The 15,466-nt window shown below is 35.3% G+C and overlaps 2 protein-coding genes across 2 annotated transcripts; both read left to right on the forward strand.

Annotated features, from left to right (window-relative positions):
* Nucleotides 1-3,083: 3,083 nt before the first annotated feature.
* Nucleotides 3,084-7,250, forward strand: LOC125202513. The gene is made up of 7 exons (XM_048100919.1): nucleotides 3,084-3,450; nucleotides 4,601-4,663; nucleotides 4,934-5,149; nucleotides 5,220-5,346; nucleotides 5,550-5,834; nucleotides 5,908-6,024; nucleotides 6,813-7,250. Exons 3-7 carry the CDS (start codon nucleotides 4,950-4,952, stop codon nucleotides 7,248-7,250), a joined length of 1,167 nt encoding a protein of 388 aa, XP_047956876.1. The 5' UTR covers nucleotides 3,084-3,450; nucleotides 4,601-4,663; nucleotides 4,934-4,949.
* Nucleotides 7,251-8,977: 1,727 nt separating this feature from the next.
* On the forward strand, nucleotides 8,978-11,087 carry LOC125202539 (protein NEN4). Its single transcript, XM_048100948.1, has 6 exons — nucleotides 8,978-9,437; nucleotides 10,068-10,114; nucleotides 10,203-10,266; nucleotides 10,383-10,466; nucleotides 10,574-10,696; nucleotides 10,788-11,087. Exons 1-6 carry the CDS (start codon nucleotides 9,000-9,002, stop codon nucleotides 10,854-10,856), a joined length of 825 nt encoding a protein of 274 aa, XP_047956905.1. The 5' UTR covers nucleotides 8,978-8,999; the 3' UTR covers nucleotides 10,857-11,087.
* Nucleotides 11,088-15,466: the final 4,379 nt, after the last annotated feature.

The following is a 15,466-nucleotide window of genomic DNA, read 5'->3' on the forward strand; positions in this document are numbered from 1 at the left end:
CGTGAGTTACTTCCACACGATGTATGGGAGCCTCTGACAGAGTTGAGCAATTTCTTTAGAGATCTTACTGCTACAGTGATACGAGAGGCTGATATGACAAAGTACAGTGAGTCGATTGTGGTTACCTTGTGCAAGCTTGAGATGATATTTCCTCCGTCTTTCTTTGACTCCATGGAGCATCTTCCAATCCACTTAGCATATGAGGCATTGATCGCAGGACCAGTACAATTTCGATGGATGTATCCATTTGAACGGTACATGCGCAAGTTGAAGTTAAATGTAAAGAACAAGGCTGCTGTGGAAGCATCAATATGTAATGCGTATTTGACTGAGGAATCATCTCACTTTTGCACTCATTACTTTGAGTCACATGTCCGTTGCCGAGGTAGAGATGTTCCTCGTAATGACGACGGAGGGGGATCTACTCACTCCACAGATATGCTTCAAATTTTCACATTTGATACCAGATGTGTTGGGAAGGGACGTGCACGATTCTTGTCAGAAGTCGAGTACAAAGCGGCACACACTTACATATTGTTGAATACTCAAGAAGCAAAGGAATATGAGCAGTAAGTTTGATTTCCTTAAATTCGTTTATTGAACTAAATAGATGCTACTTATTTAATTACTTTTTTCATAAAACAGCATGTTCGTCGAGCAATTGCGCGAATGCTTTCCAAGAATAACACCGTCAGAGATAGAGCAACAATTAGAAAGTCAATATGCGTCATGGTTTAATGCATATGTAAGTTTTCTATATATTTTTATTTTGTACATTTTTAACTGTCGGAAATATGTAACTTATTCACTAAGTGGTTGATATACAGGGTCAAAATAACCTACCTCACGATAGTCATTTATACTATTTGTCACAAGGACCATTGACCGGGGTCACGAGTTATAATGCTTGTATTGTCAATGGATATAAATTCCACACAGACTCTTATGGAAAGAGTAAATCCACATTCAACAGTGGGGTTTGCGTCAGAGGGTCGAATTACAACTATGACGAGGATGACTTTTATGGCATTTTGAAAGAAGTTGTGGAGGTCAAATATCGTGCAAGACCAATTAAGAAAGTTGTCTTGTTCAACTGTTTATGGTATAATCCGGGTCCACCTCCACGTGGTGGTACAATTGTTCATCCGAGGTACAAAATTACAGAAGTAAATATTCAGAAGGAGTACCCAATATGTAAGTTTTCTATATATTTTTATTTTGTACATTTTTAACTGTCGGAAATATGTAACTTATTCACTAAGTGGTTGATATACAGGGTCAAAATAACCTACCTCACGATAGTCATTTATACTATTTGTCACAAGGACCATTGACCGGGGTCACGAGTTATAATGCTTGTATTGTCAATGGATATAAATTCCACACAGACTCTTATGGAAAGAGTAAATCCACATTCAACAGTGGGGTTTGCGTCAGAGGGTCGAATTACAACTATGACGAGGATGACTTTTATGGCATTTTGAAAGAAGTTGTGGAGGTCAAATATCGTGCAAGACCAATTAAGAAAGTTGTCTTGTTCAACTGTTTATGGTATAATCCGGGTCCACCTCCACGTGGTGGTACAATTGTTCATCCGAGGTACAAAATTACAGAAGTAAATATTCAGAAGGAGTACCCAAAATATGATCCCTTCGTCTTAGCTAAACAAGCATCTCAAGTTTATTTTGTACCTTTTCCGAGCAAGAAAAAAGACAAGGCGAACTGGCGAGCAGTGTTCAAGGTTCGAGCAAAGAAATTCGATTCTAGTTACATCGCCATGAAAGAGGTAGAAGAAGATATAGCTTTCCAAGAAGATGAACTGGAAGTTCACGAAATATCTGATGATGTACAATTCATAAACCCACCACATCGTGACCCTAGCGGCGCAATGATTCCAATTTTTAGAGAGATTATAGATGAGGATGAAGATGAGGATGAGGATGAGGATGAGGATGAAGAAGAAGAAGAAGAAGAAGAAGAAGAAGAAGAAGAAGAAGAAGAAGAAGATGGCGATGAAGATGAAGATGACTACGACTAGTTCTTGGACATTGATGCTATCTCAAAATGTAAGTACTATCTTATTTTTATTGTTTCGTCTAATTATTGAAATTTCGTAAAATCTAAAAATATTAATTGTTGTTATCATTTTTGAAATATTTTATTTTAAAAATGATAACTATAATTAATTAATATTAATAAAATTATAAAATGTAAAATATAGACTTAATTGTGTATTGGGAGAAAGCAATCGTGAAGTCCAACATATTGAAAATGCAATTCTGAAGTCTTGGAAATGAAAAAGACTTAAATTCCTTGAAGTGGTATTCTCATAAATCTCTCGATATAATTCTCACCTCTCCTCCCCCAATTCTCACAGATTCTCCTTCCCCAATTCTCATCTCCTCCCCCTAATTCTCACCGATTCTACCGTGATATGAAAAACGATACCGATAGTTTTCTGGTCTTCGATAGATTCTCACCGTGATATGAATTTGCAACAGTTTCTGGTCTTCGATAGATTCTCACCGTGATATGAATTTGCAACAGTTTCTGGTCTTCGAGAGATTCTCACCGTCACGGAGCAGATTTCACTGACCTCGTTTCCCTGCTTGATCGTCTGCAATAGGCGATTCCTCTATGCTCGACGACGATGCAGTTTTTCTCTCTCTCTGACTTCGTTTGCATGCTCGATCATCTGCAATAGGTGATTCCTCTCTTCCTTTTCACGGCTTGCTTACGGAATTCTCCACAATTTTCTGTTTTGATTGTTACAATTTCCGGAAAAGTGTTGGTCGGCATTTGCTTGCTTATTTTCTATTTGCAACTGTTTAATTTGAAAGAGGTTATTGATCCTCTCATCGATTCACTGATCCTCACCAATACATAATAGTTGCTGAATTTGATTTTGCAGATCTTAATCAAACATTCATAGTTCTGTGTGATATTTTTAGTTAGGCTACCTATTTTAGCTTGAAACCCATCAGCCGTAGTTGCGCCGCCTTCAACCTCTCCTGGAGACATCCTGTAGTTTTGGAGGTGAATTTTGTTTCTGAAAACCAACAATTGAATAGAGTGATGAAAACTGCACTGTGATCAATATGTTGTAAAATTTCCTAATTTCTGGAATATGAATCAAATCATGGATGAAAGTTTTACAGAGCTGTTGTATTGATGGCGCACTGAAATTCCTTTTCAATTTGCAAAAAATTAGTTTTGGGAACTTATTAGTGGTTTTGCTGAAACTAGATGATTGATTCCAGGCTTGTGAATTTTTAGTTGCTAAGGAAATGCTTCAAGAGAAATGAGTTTGATATTTGCAGTTCTGTGCAGATCAGTTATTGTTGTACTTACTACTGTTTTGCACAAGAGGGGGGCTGTTCAGGCAGGGAGAATTCATTGCTGCCTTTCGTTTAACATCTCAATCTCAGATCAGCGTTTAACATAACTCAGGTAACAACTCATATATACTAATTTTAATTTTACATCTCTGCTTTCGTTTGTTTGTTAAGAATTTTACAAGATCTTGCTATTATTACCACAAGGCTTTGGGAAATGAAAATTTTGATTTCTTGTACATGCAAAATAAACGAGATTTTGAATAATTATCTGTATTAGACTCAACTCAGTAATTATGCTTTTCATCTTCTAAATGTGGTTGTATGTTAATTTTGACTTTTGTTTTCAAGTTTTAATTTTTTCTTACTTGCTACATGTTTAAATATAGTGATGATGCTGTTTAGAATTAGAGGAGAATGGAAGTGGATCTGATCTCTATGATATGCTTTTATTGTGCTTCATCTTTTTGACTTGATTATATGATCTTACATCCATTTTAAATTCATGTGTTACTGTTTTGAGTTGTGTGCTATTCAGGGCCTGGGTGTTCATCAATTGCCTATGGGCTGGCTGATGAAATTGGACCATTGCATATTGAGAAGGATGGGTAGTTTCTATATGCCTCTTGTAGTTTTTTGTTTGGTTGAAACTGAAGTAATTGAAATGGACCCTCAAGTTGTTGAAACAGCAGCTATAGAAGATTTCGTTTTAGGTTGCGTTCGAGTTTGAGATATGCAAAGGATATTATATCAACTAATGGTCATTTGGACTGTATAGATGTCTACCTGAAACGTACAGTGTTTGATGCTCTAGCTTGATGTTTTGCACCCATCTTCTTAGTTTTCTAGCTATGATCTTGATGAGTCATTTAATCAAGCTGATTATGGTTATTATGTCTTATATATTGCTGTTTCCTTTTTAATTTACTCCTCACAAAGTGGATATGATCTTGTAATAATAAAAAAAGATAATCCTACATTGGCTGCTCTACTTGCCTGTTTTGTTACCCTACTTTATGTGCTTTATTTTCAAAAGTAGACAATTACATCCATTCAGAATAAGATATGAAATTTTCTCTGTTTATAGGGTACATCTGGTACTTTATATGAAATGTTTCTCTGTTTATCTATGTGTATGTGTTAGTAAATTCAAATGGGGCGTTTTTATGTCAGTACCTAATTAATTAACCTCATTTAGTGGCTGTGTGAAATGAATGTTGAACTAAACTGTCTGGCATTCTATTAATCTGGCTATTCTTTTGTAGTTTATGTTGATCTGCTGCTACTGGCCCTAGACTGAAAGGCCTAACTGAAGCTTCATCTTATTGGTGAGTATAGCTTGGTTTATATTAATCTAGCATGATGTTACTGATAAGTTCATAGAATATTGTTTAAAATTGTATGCATTAACATATAGCTTATGCACTTAAATCTTTCTATGTTTGGTCACATGTGGGTCTTATAGTATTGCCTCCTTACAATATTCTATAGAATGATACTCTGAATAGAAATCTGAGGAAATTGTATTTTTAGGCTTGACATGGCAGCAATAGGCTCGCAGATTGGATAATACTTACTATTACTCTTATCGTCAGTAGTAGGTTGGATAGAAAAATGCGAGGAGGATTTACAAGACGAGGACGCAGGTTGGCTCTTCTCGATGATGATGAAGAAAATGCTCATGAGGAAGAAATTCATGTCGAAGAGGAAGAATTGGAGGAAAATGATACAGTGAGCGGAAATGGTACAGTGAAGGACCATCCTACACATGATCAAGAAGGCCGTATATTCATTCATCTCAGGAATGATGGATTGTAAGTGGATAGATAATTTTATACATTTTTTTATAAATTTTAAAGTTTATAACTATATATTGATATGCAGATTGTACCCTTCCAGAGCTGTGGCGAACATATTGAAAGATGCTTTCCAAAATATAGTGCACCCAACTGCATTCTCACAAGCAAAACTTGATGATTCATGCATTGAATCCTATTGGCAAGAATTTAAGGTAATTGTATAAACTATAATCCATTAGAGTAAAGAATGGTCAATGTTTTACTTGATATTCTAATTGTAGCTTAGAATTTCTTGATCTAACTGAATTCTTTTCTTTATTAACATTTGTTGGGAAGTCTATAGAATTTTTATATATTTTATTTAATATTTTGTTATATAACTTTTTTTTTTCTTTTCTTTTATATGATTTGGCAGGCCCATGCCAATATTGAGAACTATAATCAAGACCTTGCCAAAAGTGCTTTTCACACAAGATGCAAGCGTAAGTATGGCAATCATATCTACAGACTGAAAAATAGGAAAAGAAAGCCTGCTTACTTCACGGATGCATTGTGGGAAGACTACACTAAAGCATGGAATACGGCTGCGTCTATCAAGGTTTCCGAGAGATGCTCGAAGAATCGTAAACAAGGATATGAGAAAGCCCCCGGCACACATTGTAACGGATCTGTTTCATTTGACGTTACAGTGGAAAAGATGGTAGACATTACATTTTGTAGTTTAACTTGTTCATTTTTTAATTATCATTAATCATTTTGAATATTCTTTGCAGATTAAAGAGAATAATGGGAAGATGCCTAAGTTTGTAGAATTTTATATAAGGGTTCACACGCGAAGAGGCAAAGATTCACCGGGGGAGTTGTGTTCGCAGCGCGCCATAGAAAAAATGGTAATCTCAAATTAATTTGCTTACAAATTTATTTATATATAATTAATATTTTAGTGACAACTGCTGGAAGTAAATATGAATATGATGGTAGTAGTGACTATGATAATCACTTGATCCTTTGATGATCACCCCCAAAATATGAAATTAAATAAGATATCAAGCATTTTTTGGTCTTGCATCTTTGGGATTTTAAATGAAGAAAAATGGGTACTGCCTTGCATCTATGCTATGCTTCCATGATTGATTCTATGTGAGCATTTCATGAAAAACCAAGGCAGTGTTGAAGGGGGTTTACCATTTGCTGATATCATTACTGTTGAAATAAAAGGTTTGTTATGAAGGAGTGAACAGGTGATGAGCATATATGTGAGTGTGCTATATAAATCTGATTCTTGATTACTCTTGAAATAAGAGGTGTTGTAGTTTGGAAACCTCACCATCTTCTCATTTCATGTATTAAATTGTTTTCTTGGCTCTTTTGATTTATGAGAGTAGCAGATAAAATCCTTTAGCACCATTTCAGATTGAATTTGGCAGCAATGCATTGCTTTCTACGAGTTTTAGGGTCATATGCAGGTTGTAATAGACCGTATATAGCATGTGCATGCATTGGTTGGAGTAGACCATATCTTGATTGATTAATATCTGTATCTTTTAGTTATGCAAACAAGGGGCATTGATGCTTACTGTTTTCTTCTTTTAGTTCTGATGCTTAACTGATGCTTACTTGCTTATTGTTATCTTTTAGTTACTGCATTGGTTTGAAGTCTTATTATACATGTTCATAGGAGCAAGTTAAGGCAAGAGCCGATGAGTTGCGGGCTGCTGGGGAAGTAGATCCAGATTTTGATCGCATTTACCTTGACCTTTTTGTGAAGAATATGAAGAGAAAACAAATTCCCGGAGCTGGACAGGCCACAAGCATTTATTTCGCTGATGCTAGCAGTTCGTCCACTGGGGGCTCAGGCGTTAGCACGGAAGAGTTACAAGCAATGCGAGAACAAATCACAATTGAGATGCGCGCGGAGCAGGAGCAGCGATATGCGGAGCTGGAGATGCAAAATGCAGCGTTGAAAGCGGAGCTGGATAGTCAAAGTGCAGAGCGTGATGCTGCTTTAGCGCGTCAAAAAATGGAGTTACGCGCTGAATTTGAGAAAGAAAATGAGAGGATGTTAGAACTATTGTTGGATCTTACTAAAAAGGTTAACCGAATTAGTAAAAACTGAAAGTGTAAGCGTGCACATCTTGTCAAGCGAAAAGAGGACTCCTTGACTTGGCTTAAAATACAGCTTTGTAGTTTCTATTTTCGTAGTTCAACTTGTTTATAGTTTATTTTCTTTGTACACTTTTTCTTCTATTTACTTTTGGTTTGTAGTAAGCCCGACAAGTTGTATTTGTGTTTAAGCAAGTCTTGATTTTTATATGACAACGTTGCAAAAACAGAGAATTTAAGCAGTTCTTGTAGTGTGTTCCCCTGGAGATGAGGTGCATCCTTGTCTTTCTAAAACACGAGACTGGATTTTCTTATTTTAACCATAAAAACTTGCATGAGGGGTGCATCGTTTCTTGCCTGAGTCCGGGTTTATCAAAGAAAAAAAAACAACATTAACTATAGTTAAAATTTGTTGGAATGAAATTTTTAAATTTTGTTGCAACTTTTTAGCTGTTCAATTTCTTTTTACAGAAATTAATTAATTTGTAGGTGCATTAGATTATATCTTATGATTGGATTATTGAGAAATGAACATTTCAGTTATTTATTGAATTTTGAATTATTCATAGTGTATACTACTCCACTATTTTTAAGTAAATTACTATGAAATGATTAATAGCGCAAAGTATAAGAACTCACAAGAGAAGTAAAAGAAATGTCCTAGAATGTGTAAATACAAGAATCACAAATTCACAATTGACAATTATAAAATGTGCATGAAATCAATCCTTAGTAATTTGAATGAATTATTGCTAGGTTTCTGTAGAGTTTGAATATTAGATAGTTACAAATTAAAATAAAGGTTACCCAATTTGACAAGTCAAAAAGAGTTAACGTGTACTTGAATGCCACGTCTGCACACAGAGCCCCACCTCGAAAGCAATAGTATTTCGTGTACATTTTCGTTTAGCATACTCAACATGGAATATAGTGAATCAAGATTTTAACTAACCTTTTCCCAGATTTTATTTCTAACCATTCCCCAAAGTATATCCGAATGCTATTTACCTATTTTTTTCATAAATTAATATGTACCCCACACCTATACAATTATAGAATAAAGTAATTTCTGAAAATTCTGAACTTTTCATTAAATTCTGATTTTGATCCCCTAATAATTACTCCGTAAAACAATTAATTTGTTCTAATTTTACAAATAAAATATTGATTTTTCTTTTCTCATTTTGCAATCAATCAGGATTGCAGCCTTAACATATCTTGATAATTTATTTACATGGCAATGTCAACCAAAACTATACCATGTTTTAGGCACTAAACAACATCATATTTTATACTAAATCAAATACTTTTAATTTATTGTTTATGATTAATATCAAGCTATATTAGAGTGAAAATCTTGATTGGTTGCAAAATTAGAATAATTATTTGTAGACGGATTATAAAATAGGTATGCAAAACCAAAATTTAAAATTTAGGATTTTACAGGAAAAATAGCTATATAATAATATCCCCATCATATTAATTTTAAATTAAAAAAATCCTATAAAATAATCAAATTACAAAGATAGTATTTGGTATTAGCAATGGTGTTCCTTGGCAACAGGAAACTTAGTTCCTCAACAAGAAGCTAAGGACAACTTTCTCCAAAAACCTTAACCAAAACTAACTTGAATTACAAGACAATCAACCCCAGAGAATATTCCTTCATGCAAAACTCAAAACCCCTCTTTTAAAAACCCCTCTCTCCCTCCAAAAAATAAAACAATACAAACTCAAAAACACAAACTCCAAACAAAAAAAAATGGCAGCTCCAAAGACAACCACAGAGATCGTGTTCTTCGACTTAGAGACGACGGTGCCGCAGAAATCAGGCCAGAGGTTCTGGGTGAAGGAGTTCGGCGCCATCGTCGTCTGCCCTCGCAAGCTTGTGGAGCTCGAGAGCTACTGCACCCTCATCAGGCCGGGCGATCTGTCGGCCGTGGGGGCCCGCCCCGCCCGGCCCGATGGGATCACGCGGAAAGAGGCCGCAGCGGCGCCTCCTTTTGCCGAGGTGGCCGACGAGATATTCAAGATTCTAGATGGGAGAATCTGGGCGGGGCATAATATTCAGAGATTCGATTGTGTTAGGATCAAGGAGATGTTTGGTGATATTGATAAACCTGCGCCTTCACCTGCTGGAATCATTGATTCTTTGGGAGTTTTGAGGGAGAAGTTTGGGAGAAGAGCTGGGAATATGAAGGTTGGTTTTTTATAATTATAACATACATATAAAAATATTTGTACAATTTTAATAATTTTATTGGTTTTAAAAATCATAAATATCAGCGAATTCTTAAATTAAATTTGAAAATGGTCTTAAAAACCACAAATTTTTGAAAGCAAGCAATTTTCCTGACCCGGCCCAAATAGAATCTTTTCATTCTGATACCATGTGCCTAGCCGTGAAATCTATGTGGCTTAGTCAGAATTATATATATCAAATGATGTAATTTCAATGCTTAATTCTTGAATTCGACGTCGAATGAAATGTGCCTAATTGGATTAAATATGTCTGGTAGAATTGTCGGGATCGAAGATCACCACCAATCTTAAAATTTGTGATTTTTGAAACAACTTTCAATTTTATAGAAAATACCGAGTTTGCCCAAAATTAATGATATTTAAGACCAATATCCCAATATTTTTTTGATATTTATTTCATCGTTTAAAAAGCATTTCTGGGCATATGATTGGTTTCAATGATCATATATACATGCTTAAGTCCATTTAAGTTCCATTAGTCAAAGATTAATCTATAATTTAAGAATAACCTTCAATTTGTATTTTAATTTTTGTGCTTATTTTGATATTGGTTTTATGTTTTTGAAAGATGGCGACCTTGGCTGATTATTTCGGGCTTGGCGAGCAGAAGCACAGGTAATCAATATTACTATAATTCATAATATTACTATTCTATTTTTATGGAAGGAGAAATGTTTATTCTTGACTTTGGCATTTTAATTAGGAGCTTGGATGATGTAAGAATGAACTTGGAGGTGTTGAAGCATTGTGCCACCGTGCTATTTCTGGTATTTATTTTGGAATACAGCAAGGAGTAGTTTTTTTTATTTAAAGAGGATCAAGTGTAGTTACTAGGTAATTAATTAACTTGTGACATATATTTTAAATGTGAATTTGGATTTAGGAATCGAGTCTTCCTCCAAGTGCATTGAATTGGCAATGGCAGACAAACAGCCCCAATGTCACAACAAGAAGTAAATCCTTATTGGTAGGTTACAAACTTCTCTCTTATTTTATTTTATCAATTTTTAGTTTTTATCAATATAACATATAAAATGCGTCGTAACATATGACTAAAAACATTCAATTTTGCAGCAATCGTCTAGCCCAACTAGTTTGAATATAAAGGGTTCAGAAAAAATGAGTAGAAAATCGCCTACATCAACTTCTTCAGGGTATCAGAGGGCTGTACCTTATGCTAGAGAAAGTATTGGAAAGGTTTGTGAAATTATTTGTTAATTTATTATTATTACTAATATTATCAAAAACTTTCACATTTTTGACATTTTGATTTACATGTATGTGACAGATGACTGCTAGAGTGAAAAATGTACTATGCAGCAACCTATTGAAGCATTCGCAGTCATTGATTAGGTGATCAAGAACAAAAATCTTTAGTTTTTTCAATTATTAGAAAGAAATTAGGGTTGATTACTGGCGAGTTCATCTCCCATGATTCATTGATTCTTTTGTATAATATTGTGTACATATGTAAAGTCTCAAACATATTGGTTATTGCAATGAATAATTTAGGTGGATCTAGCATATAGCTAGAGCCTAGAAGGGGCATGCAAATGCCCCGCTATATATAAAATTATAAATGCTACTCCTTTATTATGAAATTTATTTATTTAAATTTTCCACTAAAGAAAGGTCGTGCATAAATTAGACATAGCCTATTACATTTGAAAAGGTTTTGGGCTCGGCTTAATATCTTAATATATTAATGCGAATAAAATGCCCAAATAATAGATATTAATCTGAACCCATTTGTTTTAGGCATAAGCTTGGTTAAGTTATTTAATTGTAAAGCCCATACACTTTAGGCCTTCACAATACAAAAGTGTATAGTATATTTTACTAAAAAACTGGAAACAACGTGTCTCCAAAATGCATATGACAACTTCCTATGTATAGTAAATCATATCAAAACCCTTGAGTATCCAAAACTAGATGTGTGGATCTCTAAAACGACGGTGAGATGATCATGCATTTAGGAGTACTATAAATCAATATATGCACAAATAGAGGTGTGTCAAGTGGGCCGGGCCGGCCCAGTCTGGAGAGGCCCAGCAACATTTAAGCCCAGCCCGGCCAGGACCATGTCTGTAGCGGTCCAGGTCGGGCCTGGGTTTTGGTATATGTAATGGGGCCTAGCCTGAACCCAGGTCCAGTTGGTATGTGGGTCGATTCTGATTTGGGCCAAGTTCAAAATTTTTATTTTGCTAATTAACCATTAATTAATGAGTAAAGACTAAAAGTGGTCCTAAACATATGATCGTTTTATCAATTTGGTCATGAACATTATTTTTTTTATTATTTGGTCCCTAACAAATGAACTCGGACCGGAATCGGTCCTAAATTAACATAACCGTCTATTTTACACGGTCAACGTTGTTTAATCAAGTTTTGACCAAAATTAATCATTTTAATTAAAAACAGAGAAACTAACCCTAGAACAAATAAATCCCCAATTATAATACCAATTATAGTAATGTTGCTAAATTTACCCTTATGCTTCGCTTTCGCCGGAGAATTAGGATTAGTCTCTGCCGGAATTGCAGTCGGAGAGGAGGAGACCATCGTTTTAGAGCTCACCGGTGTCGCAATGTTACCACATTTCTCCAGCGGCGTCCCGCACAATGCCGGATTCCCCCAAAACAACGACGCAGGGAATTTAGAAAACGAGCTAGGTATAGCTCCGGTGAACTTATTCTCCGACACGTTTAATTCCTGCAAATTCAGATGGTGTAAATCGGGAATTGCGCCGAAGAAGGAGTTCTCCTCGAGGCGGAGGGTGAGCAAATGCGTGAGGCGGTTGACGGAGAGGGGGATTTCTCCGGAGAATCTGTTGCGGGAGAGATCAAGGCGGTAGAGGTTGGAGAGTGAAATTAGCGACGCCGGAAACTCGCCGGAGAAGCGGTTTTCAGAGTGGAAGAGGAGTTTTAAGGCAGTGAGGTTGGAGAGGTCCGGAATTGGACCGGTGAAGCGGTTTTGCTTGAGGCTAAGGACGCGGAGTGATGGGTAGGTACGGTATACCTTACCGAAACCACCATACCGTATACCTTACCGTAAATACGGTATGCAAAATAGTCATACCTTTAGCTTACCAAAGTTTTCAGTATACCGAACAGTATACTTTATTTTCGGTATGAAGAATTTCCATACCAATACCATACCTCATTTTTGGTATACCATAATTTTGCAGTATACCTGACTTTCAACATCAACTAAAATAGAAACTTAGAGTTTTTAGAATAATATTTATATTTTATAATTTAAAAAAATTAAATATAATTTATTCACAATTATAATTATATTTCACAATAGATTTTATAGTTTACAAACATATAAATTTTTTTTATATATAATTGTGTTTATATTTTTATGGTATATACCTTATTTTACGGTATATAACTTAATTTGCGGTATATACCGAATTTCGGTATGCAGCGATACCGCAGTATTTGAATATTCATACCGTTACCTTACCGGAATCTTTCGGTTAGGTATCATACCGTACCGAAAGTCACGGTGTACCGAAAATTCGGTATTTTTGGTATTTTTTCGGTACGATAAGACTGGTATTTCGGTATTTTTTCCCAGCCCTAGATGGTTGGAAGTGGTGCTGGCTAAGATAGTGTTAATTTAATAACAATTAGTAATTTAATTTTGGTCAAAACTTGATTAAATGATGTTGACCGTGAAAATAGATGGTTCTGTTAATTTAGGACCGATTCCGGCCCGAGTTCATTTGTGAGGGACCAAATAATCAAAAATATAATGTTCAGGACCAAATTGATAAAACGACCATATGTTTAGGACCACTTTTGGCATTTACTCTTAATTAATCTATATTGAAATATTATGGGTCATCTTCTAATGAGTTTAGCCCCTTAATTCCAAATTGAGACTAAATATGGACCCTTTGATCTAAAAATCAAAGGCTGAGATTGAATAAAAAAATATCAATACATTGAATTAACAATCTCAACGAAAGGGTAAAATGGACAATTTACATAAAATTGAGCGTGCACATTCAATTTCATTTCTCAAACCATTCACTCCACCTTCAACAACCACACCATTCACTCAATTTTCTCTCTTAATTTGTCGCCCCGTTCACTGCATTTTCTCTCTGAATCTCTCAATCTCATCCCCGTTCACTGCATTTTCTCTCTGAATCTCTCAATCTCGTCGCCGTTCACTGCATTTTCTCTCTCAATCTCCCAATCTCGTCGCCGTTCACATCATTTTCTCTCTCAATCTCTTTCGCTGTCCAAAACCAGATTCACTACTCCAAAACACATATCTCTCACTCAAATACAGAAGAACAGCTCGAAGACTCCCCTTCTCCTATGAAGAAAAGCTCAACCTAGGGCAGATTCACATATTTGAAGAAAAACGACGGTAAATATGAAATTTAAACTCCGAAATTTGCTTTAAACTTGCTAAAATTTCAATAGAAATGAAACTAATAGATTTTTTATGCCTTGAACGACTTCAAAAAAGGTGCAATGGTTTCAATCGAAAATGCTCCTGCTGAATCGAAAGGAATTTTTAAATTTGATTTACCGATTTCTGAGTTTTTGCATTGCAGTTTGAGATTTCAGATTTCAATAAAGAATTAGGGTTCAAATTTTAGTGAAATATGTTTATAAGCGTCTGTAGTTGTATTGTTAGTAGATTGATTTCTGATTTGATAGCATATGAGAATATGAATCTTCATTTTCTGAAAGATTGAAGCTCTAATGAATTATTTAGAAGTTTTGTTAATATTAGAAAGCTTTTGTATCTAGTACAAATATGGATATTGAGGTAGCTAAATGTTGATATTGGGTAAGCTATATGTTGATGATGTGTAAGCTATATGTTGATATTGGGTAAGGTATATGTTGATTTTGAGTAAGCTATATGCTGATGATGTCTTAGCTAAATGTTGATAATGGGTAAGCTATATGTTGATATTGGGTTAGATATGTGGTGATGATGTCTTAGCTAAATGTATGTTGTATGTTGATATTTGTGAATTCAACAGTCTGTTAGAATGATTGTAGTACTTGTCATGAGTTTGTTTCTAAATTAATCATGGTTTATGTTTACCAAAATTACAGCTACAAGGAAAAGATCTAGACCAGAGGAAGATGGCGATAACTTTGAAAACAATGAGAACTTAATGTCTTTTTTTGAAAAAGTTAAAAAGGCAAAAGCAGCAAAACAGAAACATGGGGATAAAAAGGAAGTTGATGGCGATTCTTCAGAAGAAACGGAAAAGGTAGAACGTGGAGAGAAGTCAGAAAAACAGAAGGAAAAGGTGGGAAAACAGAAGATGAAGAAAGAAACTATAAAGGCGGTGAAAGAAAAAGATGAGGAGGAGACAGAAACATTGAGCATAAAGAAGACAACCAAAGATTTTGTTGATATGTTGGGACGTTTAAATGATAGGCAAAAAGCTGCTGTGAAGGAAATGGGATTTGGGGCATTACTCCAGTTCAAAGTTAAACGAATACCAGGTAAATTAGCCTACTGGATACTGGATAACTATGACCCAGTATGCCGTGGTATACGTTTGGCTAATAAGAGAATATTGTATATCGAAGAAGAAGATGCCCAAATGACTCTAGGATTCCCCAAGGGCAGACAATTTGTTGAGAGGGCTACTGGGAAGACAACATGGCATACATTGATGGATGATGTAGCAAAAGATTTTGAACGTGGAAAGTGGCTAATGAAGCAGAAAGCTGTTGAGAAAGTTGTGATGAAAGACGTAAGTAGAGGTGAGATGTTCAAGAAGATTTTCTTGCTATTAGTGGAGGGAACACTGATTGAGACTTCAGCCTGTGGAGATATCAAGCCTAAGATTCAACACTTCATAAATGAAGTGGAAAATATCAGAGATATCAACTGGTGTGGACATTTGATGTCAATTTTGGATCGAGAACATGTGCTTTGGACAAATTGAGGAAAAAAAAATCACCTTTCAATGGA

The sequence above is a fragment of the Salvia hispanica genome, chromosome 1 (genome assembly GCF_023119035.1).
Source record: "Salvia hispanica cultivar TCC Black 2014 chromosome 1, UniMelb_Shisp_WGS_1.0, whole genome shotgun sequence".
In the NCBI taxonomy this organism is placed as follows: domain Eukaryota; kingdom Viridiplantae; phylum Streptophyta; class Magnoliopsida; order Lamiales; family Lamiaceae; genus Salvia; species Salvia hispanica.